General features: G+C 33.7%; 1 protein-coding gene across 3 annotated transcripts in view; it reads left to right on the top strand.

Annotated features, from left to right (window-relative positions):
* Window positions 1–14,167, top strand: part of Slob (Slowpoke binding protein) — a 277,336-nt gene that overhangs the window by 107,795 nt on the left and 155,374 nt on the right. For 2 of the 3 annotated variants that reach the window (XM_075296155.1, XM_075296153.1), the window contains exons 2-4: window positions 4,743–5,470; window positions 9,511–9,630; window positions 10,051–10,218. In XM_075296155.1, coding sequence (XP_075152270.1) covers window positions 4,743–5,470; window positions 9,511–9,630; window positions 10,051–10,218 — 1,016 coding nt within the window. The remainder of the gene's footprint in view (window positions 1–4,742; window positions 5,471–9,510; window positions 9,631–10,050; window positions 10,219–14,167) is intronic. The other variant, XM_075296154.1, reaches the window with a different exon arrangement.

Here is a 14,167-nt window from a genome sequence, read left to right as displayed (position 1 = left end):
GCAATGTGGAACGCCGTTCTGACTCGGCTATAAAAAGGAGGTCCCTTGTCATTGAGCTTAACATTAGAATCGGGCAGCACTCAGTGATAAGAGAGAAGTTCACCAATGTGGTATCACAATGGACTGAATAGTCTAAGTGAGCCTGATATATCGAGCTGCCACCTAACCTAACCTAACCTACACTGGTATCATCGTTTGGAAGTCCACTTCTAAGACGCGGCATATTATACCTTCATTTGGCCAGTTTCCTCTAATCTATTAACTTAGCCATTTCATTTGTAATACAACGTGGTGAATTTCGGACTCTATCTAGTGATGCCCGTCCGTCCTTCTGTTAATATCACGCCAACTTCCAAACGCAACAATCTATCCCCATATAAACCGACCCAAATATTTAACTCCCGCAGCCTCTTGGAAGAGCAAATTTCATTCGATCTGTAATGAAATTTGGTACGTGATGATAGTATATGCCTTCAAGCAACCATTTAAATTGGTCTATATTATATATAGTCCCCATATAAACCGATACCCAGATTTAACTTCCGTTCCAACTCTTACCGCAATCCAAGGAATTCCATTGGGGATGGAAGTCTTTAGTAGAACTTTGGGAAGGTACATAGTATTCGGCCTGGTCGGACATTCGACCTTCCCCACGCAGAAAAAAATTCACGAAAAATTTTCCAATTAAAATTTTAATCGAGTTTTAAAAAGTATTCAATTAAAAATTCAATTGATTCAATAAAATTTTTAATTGAAACAAAAATTAATAGTATCAATTAACTTTTTAATTGGATCAATCATTTTTATACTCTGCGCCACACTGTGTAACATGGTATTATAAGTTAGTACATATGTTTGCAACACCCAGTAGGATACGAGATAGACACATTGTGTCTTTGGCAATAATGCTCAGGGTGGGTCCCCTGTCCGTCTGTCCGTCCGTCCGTCCGTCCGTCCGTCTGTCTGTGAACACATTTTTGTGATCAAAGTCTAGATCGCAGTTTAAGTCCAATCGCCTTCAAATTTCGCACAAGTTCCTGCTTTCAGTCAGAATAGCACCCTATTGGATTTGGAAGAAATCGGTTCAGATATAGATATAGCTCCCATATATATCTTTCGCCCGATATGGACTAATATGGCCCCAGAAGCCAGAGTTTTACCCCAATTTGGTTGAAATTTTGCACCAGGAGTACAATTAGTAGTGTAGTCAAATGCGCTAAATTTTATTGAAATCGGTTCAGGTTTAAATATAGCTCCCATATATATCTTTCGCCCGATTTTCCGTCATATGACCACAGAGGTCACAGTTGCAGTCCGATTTACGTGAAATTTTGCACAGACAGTTGAATTAACATATTAAGTATGCGTGCCAAATTTGGTTGAAATCGGTTCAGATTTCTATATAGCTTCCTTATATATGTTTATCTGATGTGGGCAAAAATGACCAGAATACCCACATTTTCCTTATAAAATCGCCACTGCTAAGTCGAAAACTTGTAAAAGTGATTCAAATTGTCCTTTATTTCTAATACATATCTATCAACCGATAAATCATAAATACACGAAGTTGCCTCAAAATTGGTTCAGATTAAAATGTTTCCGATATTATACCCTCAACCATAGGATGTGGGGTATATTAACTTTGGCATTCCGTTTGTAACACATCGAAATATTGCTCTAAGACCCCATAAAGTATATATATTCTGGGTCGTGGTGAAAGTCTGAATCGATCTGAGCATGTCCGTCCATCCGTCCGTCCGTCTGTTGAAATCACGCTAACTTCCGAACGAAACAAGCTATCGACTTGAAACTTGGCACAAGTAGTTGTTATTGATGTAGGTCGGATGGTATTGCAAATGGGCCATATCGGTCCACTTTTACGTATAGCCCTCATATAAACGGACCCCCAAATTTGGCTTGCGAGGCCTCTAAGAGAAGCAAATTTCATCCGATCCGGCTGAAATTTGGTACATGGTGTTAGTATATGGTCTCTAACAACCATGCAAAAATTGGTTCACATCGGTCCATAATTATATATAGTCCCCATATAAACCGATCCCCCGATTTGGCGTGCGGAGCCTCTAAGAGAAGCAAATTTCATCCGATCCAGCTGAAATTCGGTACACATCGGTCCATAATTATATATAGCCCCCATATAAACCGATCCCCCGATTTGGTTTGCAGAGCCTCTAAGAGAAGCAAATTTCATCCGATCCGGCTGAAATTTGGTACATGATGTTAGTGTATGGTCTCTAATGACCACGCAAAAATTGGTTCATATCGGTCCATAATTATATATAGCCCCATATAAACCGATCTCCCGATTTGGCTTGCAGAGCCTCTAAGAGAAGCAAATTTCATCCGATCCGGCTGAAATTTGGTACATGATGTTAGTGTATGGTCTCTAATGACCACGCAAAAATTGGTTCATATCGGTCCATAATTATATATAGCCCCCATATAAACCGATCCCCAGATTTGACCTCCGGAGCACCTTGGAAGAGCAAAATTCTTCCCATTCGGTTGAAATTTGGTACGTGATGTTAGTATATGGTATCCAACAACCATGCAGGAATTGGTTCATATCAGTCCATAATTATATATAGCTCCCATATAAACCGATCCCCAGATTTCACCTCCGGTGCCTTTTGGAGAAGCAAAATTCATCCGATCTGGTTGAAATTTTGTACGTGATGGTAGTATATGATATTTAACAACCATGCCAAAAGTGGTCCATATCAGTCCATAATCATATATAGCCCCCATATAAACCGATCCCGAGATTTGGTTTTGGAGCCTCTTAGAGGAGCGAATTTCATCCGAGTCAGTTGAAATTTGGTACATTGTGCTAGTATATGGCCGTAAACAACCATACCTAACTAGGTCCATATCGGTCTATAGTTATATATAGCCCTCTGATAAATCGATCCCCAATCACACAAAAATTAGTCCATATCAATAATTGTATATAGCCCCCATATAAGCGACCCCCATATTTCAATTCTGGCTCCCTACGTACCGTGCAAAAAACCATATCGATTCGTAATTATTTGTAGACTTACCTACACATACCTTTTTTGTCTAATATATAGCACATATGGACTAACTCACAATTTAGAAAACGATTTAAGATACCACAACCCAAGTAATTCGATTGTGGATGACAGTCTTACGTAGAAGTTTCTACGATATCCATGGTGGAGGGTACATAAGATTCGGCCTGGCCGAACTTACGGCCGTTTATACTTGTTCATATCTACACTTTGTCTGCATTTGGTATTCCCAGACTTCATCACGATACAGACATCAATAATGGAGCTATCGTTCCCACGTTTAGATTAGATTCATTTTTGATATAGCTCTCATTCAGACTGACCTCCTGAATTGATTTCTTGTGCCTTTTGGTACCGCAATTTTTAGTCGAGTTGGAAGAAATTGGAAATCTAGAGGTATATAGGTGTGTGTATATGTCCAGGTTTAGTATAGCCCCCATATAGTTATTGAGCTTCCCGATATGACTTCTTGAGCTTCCAGACACGAAGACGTTTCATCAAAGAGCAGTGGTCGAGCTTCGTTAACAGGATTAACCTTGTAGCTGGAGTTTGTGCTCTACTTGGTGAAGATCAATCCTGACGTTCCTGGAGTATGGTTGCCAATCGACAAGATAGTGATATAGATGGTTACTGCTTTGAACACATGTAATCGTGTCTTCGCACAGGGATAATCTTGGTCTCCACATAATAACGATTCAGAGGTGTACTGTCGCAGTTCTAAGAGCAGCGATCTGAGAGATCCTTATATTATTGTTAGCTTTGCCGTGTCTGGAGTACTCTATAACTTTGATGTGATTTCCATCGTTTATAATTGAACCTTCCCTAATCCTATTTAAGGTTTCATGTTGCCTTACATGAATGTTGGGGGTCTATAGGGAACACCCTGTACACGTTGACGAAATAAACTCACCTATCAGTTTGGGTTTATTTCGTCAACATTTACCACCCATAAAATTGGACGTAATATCTCCCTATATGTCATATAAGAACTTTCCCACAGGAAATTGAGAAGTTCCGTTCTAAATTGAAGGAGCGACGTCCACATTCACGTTGTGATATATTTTCAAATTTCATCAAATACCAAAAGCTTACTATAACACCACCAACACTTCGTTAATGAATATCACAAATTTTTATTATTTTTTTTTTTAATGCAATTTATGCGATATCGACTGTAGAAAGTTAGTGTAATTTTTGTTGCTTATTCTGCCTTATAATTATGTTTAAGATAACAAAACAAAAAAATCTTTAAATGTTACAAATGAAGCGTGCAATTTTTTAAAATATTTGTCTGTATTTCTGTTTCTTTTTCGTCTTTCTTTCCTTGTTTCTGTGTGTGTGTTACAAAATGCAAATAAAATCCAAAACAAAATCAAATACAATCAACTGTTAATTCACCAACCAATCAATAAACCAACAACAATCACAACAAAAATGTATTTAAACATGATGATCACAAAAAAAAATTGGGAAACACAATAAAAAAACCAAAAAAATTGGCAAACCGTTTTCACAAATGCAACCGCAATCAACATGACCACCATTATGAAAATTTGCTAAAACAAAATTAAATTAAACAAAAAAAAAATGATATGCACGCACACACACACACCATCAAACCACAACACCCACAATTCAATAAAACAAACACATTCAAATTTGGCAAAATTCCTAACAACCACATTACAGGACATTACAAGTGAAATACCTCCATTGCAGCCTGGCTGTAACGAGGAAGTTATTATCAATTGCCGACAGCAGCAACAAAAGCAACAGCAGCAGCAGCAAAATCTGCAGCAACAGCTACAAAAGTTACAGCAGCCAACTCAACCCTCACCACCACCACCATATCAACGATCAATTTCTGCCCCACATAATAACAACAACAATAATAGCATCTCAACAGCTGTCCGACCACAAAAACTTTTGCAACAGCTCTCGTTTACGACAAATACCACCACCTCCTCGGCATCAGCATATCCTATACGCAACGGTGCGACAACTCCAACACCTTGTAAATGCGATAGTCAAAAACTCATCACACGCTCACAATCGTCCAAAGTTATCCAGGATTTTCAGACGCATCCTCTACATCAACTAAAACAACAACAATCCTTACCCACACCGTTACATGGTCATGTGGGTGGCTCGCCCAATGGTCACCCTCATCACCACCATCATCATCACCATCACCACAACAATCACTCCAAGTCCGTCTCGATTTTGGTCTACAAAACTCTGAACACGGTCTTCAAATCAAGCCGCAAGATCATTGTACGCGTCTGTGAGGTAGCCAGCGTTAAGAAAAATTTCAATATGTTCAAATTCAGCAAAGCCGCACAGCAGACAAGGGCTGAGGCCCGAGCTAATTCATGTACCGGACATGATCAGTTTGTACGACCACCCGTATCGGAAAAGTGAGTTCATCATGAGGATAAAGTGGCTTGAAGAGGAGGGAGAAGTGTTAAGTTTTAAATTAATTTTTCAAGTTTTTGTTTTAAAGATTTTCTTATAATTCATTATTTTTTTGTTATTTTGTTTTTATTATGTTTTTTTCTAATTATTTTTTTTTAAATCAACAGTGGTAAGATCAATTACTTATTTTAAAATTAACCATTAAATTTTAATAAGTACCCTCGTTTACCGATTCTACATCCGCACAAAAAAAAGAACACACAAAGAAATTTTCTGATTCAATTGCGAAATTAATCGATCCAATTAATTCTTTAATTGAAATTCCTTCAATCACGAAAATGATAGTGTCAATCACAGGACTAATTAGAAATGAAACGCATACATGATTAAAAAATTAATTAATTTCTTTGGTAGTGTCATTTAATTTTTTTTACTGGTTCAAATAACAATTTAATTGATTTTTTTAACAAACCCCAAATAATTTTTTAATTGTGTCTATCAATTATTTATTGTAATATTAATTATTTATAACCTCTTGAAAAACATTTGTTTTCTAATTCAATCACGAAATTATTTGTTTCAATTAATTTTTTAATTGAAATGCCTTCAATCACAAAAATGATAGTATCAATCACAGTTTTACTTGGGCATAAAAATATACATTGCTTAAAAATTAATTTATTTCATGTTGATATTAATACTCAAATATCTTTTTAATTAACAAATTATTTTCAATCACTTTATTAAATGACTTTGTGTTTTTTGTTCAATTAAAAAATTGGCAATTTCAATTATTTTTTAAATTAAAAATTTCTCAATAATCCGTTTAACTGACTTGGTCTCTAACCTCCATTTTCATCAAGTTCCGTTAGTGCTACGTTAGCTAACGAAGTTCTAAACCGTGCTATGTACATAACTGTCATCTTGCATATATATTTCATATGCCATTTAGAAATTTAAATGCTGAAAATTTTTCAGTTAAAGTTAACCAGAGAAAATATATTTTCATTTTTCTTTCTGTTAACTGACAGTTAAAGCCTAACGGAGCTACATGAAAATGATCGTAAGTTTGATTAAATAGCTAATTATATTAATTAATTTTATAATTGAAAAAATTTTAACTTCAAACAATTTTTTAATTGGAAATTTTTTGGTGATATTTTTTCTTATGTAGTTGGATTTTACCTTGGATTTGAGTCAAAAATTAATGAACCAAGGAATAGTATATAGAAAATAATTATTGCCGGACAAATTTTCAACTTAATTTTTATTTCGAATTATATTTTTTATGTAAATGTTAGTTGGAATAATTAATAGTTTAGTTAAGAACGAAAACAATTTCAATAATTTTCTTAACTGATTTTGTTTTTTTAATTTCATTCAAATTTTAATTGTATCAGTTAATTATACTCTTCACCACTACTGTGGTACAGGGTATAATAAGTTTGTGCATTTGTATGTAACGCCAAGAAATAGTGGTCATAGACCCATCTTTTAGTATACCAATCGGCTTAGAATTAAATTCTGAGTCGATTTAACGATGTCCGTCTGTCTGTCTGTCTGTCTGTCTGTCCGTCCGTCTGTCTGTATATGTAATTTTGTGCACAAAGTACAGTTCGCAATTTAAGTCCGATTGTCCTCAAATTTGGCATAGGGCCGTTTCTTGGGACAGAGACAATCGCTATTGGTTTTGGAAAAAATCGGTTCAGATTTAGTTATAGCTTCCATATATATATTTATCCCCGATTTGGTCATAGTTAGCATGTTTATCAACAGATTTTCTTGAAATACAGTATATCCAAATATTTTATGAATCTCGAAAATCTTGCAAAATATCAGCCAAATCGGTTCAGATTTAAATATAACTCCCATATATATCTTTCGTCCGATTTAGATTCATATGACCACAGAGGCCAAAGTTTACTACCGATATTCGTGAAATTTTGCACAGAGGGTAGAATTGGCATTTGATTGAAATCGGTTCAAATTTAGATATAGCACCCATATATATCTTTCGCCCGATTTGGACTTATATGGTCTCAAAAGATAGAGTTTTGCCGTGATTTGCTTCAAATTTTGCACACGCGGTACTTTTAACGATACTATTGTATGTGCCAAATATGGTCAAAATCGATTCAGATTTAGATATAGCTCCCATATATATCTTTGGTCCGATTTTATGGCCTCAAAATCCAGGGTTTTGCCGTGATTTGCTTCAAATTTCGCACAAGGAGTACGTTTAGTAGTATCGGTAGTTGTGCCAAATTTGGTTGAAATCGATTCAGATTTAGATATGGCTCCCATATATATCTTCCGTCCGATTTGCACTCATATGACCAGGGGGGCATAACTTTGCCCCCCCCCCCCCCCATTTACGTGAAATTTCGCATAGATAGCAGAATTATTATTCTAATTATATATAGCTCCCAAAATACGTACACCAGAGTTAGGGAAATATGGTAGACTGTTACACATTTTAGACCCACTTTCAATGGAAGTTTCCTCCAATTAACTGGATAGCGTTAGCCGATTTAAATTTTAATTCTAGAGATTTTGTAGAAGTAAAAAAATTGTCTCCTTTATATAGCTTGCAGCAAATGTGAAGTAGTTCAGATGGTAACACAAATTTTGGCCTACATAGGGGTGAAGGGTATAATATAGTCGGCCCCACCCGACTTTAGACTTTACTTACTTGTTTTTTAATGATTACGTTCAATCAACTTTTTTATTGATAGAATTTCGGTGTTATATTATTTTTGTGAATATCAATTGTCAAATACAAGAGTTTTCGATGTAAATACGGCATCTATTGTCACTACACAGAAAAAAAATCCCCAAAAATTTTCCAATTCAAATTTTAATTGAACTAACAAAATAAATTAAAAATTTTATCGTTTCAACTATTTCTTAAATTGGTCCATATCGATTCATAATTATATATAGCCCCCACATAAACCGATCCCCAGATTTGACTTCTGGAACCGCTTGATGAAGCAAATTTCATGCAATCCGGGTAAAATTTGGTATATGCTCTCTAGTAATCATGCTCAAATTGGTTCCCGTTGGTCCGCAATTTTATATAGCGAACATGTTAACCGATAATCAGCCAAGATTTGTTCCATTTGGCTAAATTTGGCACGAATTATGGCCTTGAAACTGCCGAGAAAGCCATAACATGCTGCACGAAAGTGGATCTGGCATTTTGATAGTATTTTGGTCCATTGCCGGCGATGCGCCATCTTGACCACTTTGGTATTTTTGAGTGCCATCAATGAAGCGAGCAAATTTCCTTTTAAGCCATTCTTGATTGACGCACACTCAATTCGATGATGATGACTTTAGGATATTTTCCCGATAAAATTTTGACCCCATAGTCGATGAATATAAGTCGCTCGATGAATCTGTCGTTAAGGAGACGTACACCATAGCTTTCGACGACGTTCGAGTCGAATGTGTAAATCGAAGGTGAATATTTTCAGCTAACCTTTTTGGCAAGTAAACCCGATCATTTCTTCCTTCTCAAACTGCTGAATTTTGAGTACCTAAAAACAAAATTAAACAGTAATCTTTTTTGAAGCATCGGATTTTTATATCTTCATGGAGATAGTAGGAGTCCATACCTTTATTTTCCCTGGGAATAGGGACTAGTTGTGTTACTTTCTAAGTTTCAGTGAAACAAACGTATGTCGTCAATTGAAAATCACTCTCAACTGCAAATTAGCCCCGCAAACATCCACGATTAGGTAAAAGCCGGTTTAAAACAATCGAGCGCTCTCTGATCCTTATCGAAAACAGTTGACCTTCCATATGCTCAAAAAATAAAATCATGACGTATATCATCTTATTTTACACAATATTAACTCTACACCCTCATTTTGAGTAGAAGAGGCAAAGTAAATTGATTACCGCTGTTGACTTTATGTATAGTTTTAAATTTTCTTTATTTTATTTTGGAATAAAAATATTTTTCAAATTCTCTTTGCAAACTCTAACAATATTATGTTGTTGTAATTTTCATTTTGGAAAATTTTGCCAACAAAAGAAAAGCCAAACATATAATGAAGAAACTCAACAAACAAAATGGATTGAAGCGATCCAATTCAGCCATTGAATTCGATATATCAGCAATGACAGCAGCAAATCGCAGACATATCTACAGTAGGTAAGTACAACACGAAAACAAATTTAAAAGAAAAAAATTAAATGATAAGAAAATATAAATTTAATAATTTTTTTCTATACAGACCAAAATCCAAACAAACTAAAAACCAAAACAAAAACAAAAACAATTGGCAGTTTTTTAGCATTCAAAATAAAAAAAAATTCAAAAAACACCAAAATAATGCACTCTCACTTTAAAGTTGCTTAATAAACTGCTTTTGGTTTATTTACGGTTTTAAATTTTGAAAATTGTCTACCTCTTTAAGAAAAACGAAATTAACAAAATTAATTCTCTGATATTTTTTCCAATCTTTCTTCCTTTTTTATTACGAAATTAATTTTTTTATGATTTTCTTTTCTATTATCAAATATTTTGATTTTTATTTTTATTGCAAAATTGATATTGATATTTCGTTTACAGCAATCGTTCAGCAAGTTCAGAGCAAGATAATTCCGATCATTCGGAACACTCGGAGAAATCACCTTTGGTTAGCGCCAGGTTAGACAGTTTGGCTAGGATATTTTTTAGCAAATCGATGCCAGCGGAAACCGGAAGTAGAGATACTCTAGATTCAGTGCTAACAACAAGGTTGTCAAATTCTTCTTCACTGGTTTTCACTCTTTGACAAATTCTTGTAACAATTTTTGATTTTTGTTTATATTAACATTTTTGTACAATTTATGTTTTTAATTTAATTTATTTAATAATAATTTTTGTATGGATTGGCATTTGAATTTGGAAATTTATTTTTATTTTTTGTTTTAATTTATAATTTTCTTTATCATAATATATTATCAGAAAAGCTTGAATTAACTAAAAACGTAAAAATAATAAAAATAAAAATATACGACTAATTAAATTTATAGCTAGATTAACAAATTCCTATTTGAGTTCATAGAATTAATTGCCCTAGACAGTTTATAAAAAAAAACAAAGTTTAAATTTATTAGCCTTGCATGACTATGCCATTAAATGCCTGCCCCTCAATTTTATTCTCCGAGGATCCTTTCGTTCTCTGTGTGTTGCCTGTAAACAATTAAATTTCTATTAAATATCCTAAATTTATTATAATTGGGCATGTTCTTAAGTGACCTGTTTGTTGGAATGATTTCAAAATATTTTTTTATTTATTTTTAATCTGAGGCTTTTGTTTATTGTTAAATGGCATGACCAGGGTTTCTTTTGAGTTTAACCTTGTTAATTTGTTTTGTATGTCGTTTTGTTTTTTCATTTACCACAATACAAACCTTCAAGTATTTAATTAATTACAAAATTATATGAAAATATCTGTTTACATTGTTTTTTTTTTATACATTTTTCTGCATCAGAAACAACTACCTCTCCACAAAAATTTATTGCGTAAAATTTAACATTTAATAAATATTAACACAACCACAATAAAATCACCATTATTTATTCTAACACATTTACAATTTTCAAACATAACATGAACATTATTTATTTTAAACATATAAAATGTATGGTAAAATTTAATGCCACATTATGCTATGACGCAGGTTAGTGTGTCCCTTGGGGAGTAATAAATTTACAAATAATTATATTGAAAGATAAAATGGCGAATGTGCCACGATAGAAACAAAAAACATATATAATTAATCAAAATTGAGCACTATACAAATGGACAGAAGGCAAGTAAAACACAACACAGATTTTGGCTGAGCTTATATAATCCTATTAAACATTGAAGTCTTAAATATTCCCGTGTCAATAGTTTTAAGAACGGACAAAACATTTTGAAATATAAACGCCACAAATTATAAATGTGCGTTTTCGGGTCACTAAGAAGGGTTTTTATATTCGAAATATAGCTTTATGAATCTGTACAAATGTCAGACTCTAACACTTGCGCCTTCAAAAGACTGCATTATTATTGTCCATTTAGTACCATTAGCGTAGCTAGACAATTTTCCTAGGGGGGGCTATAGCCCCCCAGCTAAAAATTTATAGACTGAACTTATAGGTTCAATTAATGTTTTATTTCATAAAATTGAATAAAAAATTGGGCATCAAAATAACTCGACAATTAATTTATAATAAAGCAACTAAAAGTAGTTCCACACTTTTCCCAGCAAGAAAATTGTGAGTTGTTCTAAAGGCACAACTTTAAAAGTACTTCCAAAAATGTCCTCAATTATTTTAACTACTTCATTTTTTACTTTTTTTTTGTCATATTTTAATGTGTAATTTTTTGTTTTCTTTTTTTTCAAATAGTTTAAAAAAAGAGTAAGAATAAATAAATTGGTACAAATTATTCAAATTTTGCCACAAAACTGCTAAATCCATTATAGAAAAATCGATAAGTTTGGAAATTAAACAATTTTTACAAAAATTATTTATTTGGGAAAATATCACAAAATTTTTTAATTCACATTCAAAACACTGAATTCGGATCTCACCTTAAGAAGTGATGCAAATTCATTGCAACGGCTGTTGAAACGGTGAACATTTGTCCTATGACAAGCTCATATTACATTCATTGCTTCTCCGCCAATTTTGCACCACTTCTAGACCCAAAAAGAACATTTTCACTACTTTATACACGGAGAATACAGATTGGTTGTGATAATCGAATTTATTGCCAACCTCCTTTTGGCAGTTGTAGCAACTACCAGTTGGCAGTTGTGTCGACTGAGAGATTCGGTCGACACAACCAATATATCATATGGTATTGGTTGGGTCTGCCGACGAAATCGATTATAGCTACCTTCATCATTCGGTCGCGTGGACCATTTCTATTAGTAGGTACAATCGAATTCGGAAATAATTTATTTCCACCACCAAGTTAAAAGACTTATAAAAACACATATTGGTTATTGATTTATATTTATTTAAAGGCAAATTAACGTATAGCATAACCGTAAAACTACATAAATACATGCATTAGTAAATGCTACTATTTGAAAGAAGTTCATGAGTATGGATGTAGGGAGTGTGTGTATATCATATCATAAAAATCGCGCGTGAGCACTGGTAAAATTTCACTGACGTGACCACATCTAATAACTCTATTGCGGTCATATTAAAAATATTGGCACATGTAACCCATTATGAGGATGTACACTTCAACGCAGTCAAGAAGTAAAAACGGGCTATAACCCTCGTACTGTCCGTTCCAGTACGAGGGCTATATCACAAACAAGGACCACTATTTACCATCTTAAATAAATTGTTGGTTGTCTCAAAATTAGTATGAATTTGTATTGAGTTTTCCCGCAATTTAAAATCTCTTGATGTTACTTTAAGTTCGAGTAACCTGGACCGATACCAACAGTGTCCGGCACTTCTGATAGAAACATCCGAATCCAAATTCAATTATTATGTTGGAATTTTTTAATGTCTTTGTAACTTTTACGAATGATTAATTCACAACGTCATCTCGTTGCGTGTAAAATTGGCGTATCTTCAACGTTTTGACATGCAAAGAACATCTTCCTTGTAAGTAAACTATCAAACATATAAAGGAAATGAATAAGTATCAATTAAAACACCAATAGTTCGCTGATGAAAATTTTCCTTAGATGGCCAAATCTTGACTCGTTCAAAAGTAAGATATATAAGCATAAATAAAATATTATTTCTTTTTGGTTTGTATTTTACATAATGACGTTTTTGGTTTTCATTGATAAATTTGAAATAATTAAAATGACAATTAATAAATATTTCAACTAACATTTGGTTTATATAACCGTATGGTTAGGACGAGTACAGAATGAAAGCTGCACAAATATTTCTATGTAGGTTCTGTCAATCGATTCCCAATAAAATTTTTCATAGGAGAAGCAATTGGTTAACCCAATCATTTATCCATTATCATAAATAACTTTCTATTTAAGTAATTCCCAAACGGTCTTAAGAATAGAATGTATGTAGTAACTGCAGAATATTTGTAGATACAATTGATATTTAGTTCTACAGCAAGAATGTTCATTATTATAATCAATTTCCAACCAATCTCTTTTCTGTGTGTAGGCAACGCTTTTTCGCAGCATTATTAAGATATTAATTTATGAAAGAATGTTTTAATATCAATTACTATTTTTTTAATTAAATTGACTAAACTAAATCAATCATAAGTTCAACCACAGCTTTATTTCATAAATATCTGACTTCAAACATTGCCATCGGTAACTGCTACCGCAACCCAAGTAATTCGATTGTTCATGAAAGTCATTAGCGGAACTTTGTGCAATTGTATATACTTGTTTTATTTTTCTAAAAATTAAAAAAAAACTATTGACATTTATTGAAAAATGGAAAATCATAAATAGAGTTTCAAATTCTGGGGGGGGGGGCTAAAATTTTTCTGGGGGGTCTAAGCCCCCTCCCCAGAGGCCTTCCTACGCTTATGTGTAGTACATGCAAAAAATACTTCTTTGCTCCCAAACGAAATTTTAGACAAACAAATATCGTTTCCCCTTTCCTTTTCGCTGTAGGGAAGTTTGTTTGGAAGAGTATATACACAGAGAATACCAACCTCCTTTTGGCAACCCCTTGTGGCAGTTGTAGCAACTACCAG

The sequence above is a fragment of the Haematobia irritans genome, chromosome 2 (genome assembly GCF_050003625.1).
Source record: "Haematobia irritans isolate KBUSLIRL chromosome 2, ASM5000362v1, whole genome shotgun sequence".
Lineage (NCBI taxonomy): Eukaryota > Metazoa > Arthropoda > Insecta > Diptera > Muscidae > Haematobia > Haematobia irritans.
The sequence above is the reverse complement of the archived record's forward strand: the minus strand, read 5'-3'. Positions and strand labels throughout refer to the sequence as shown.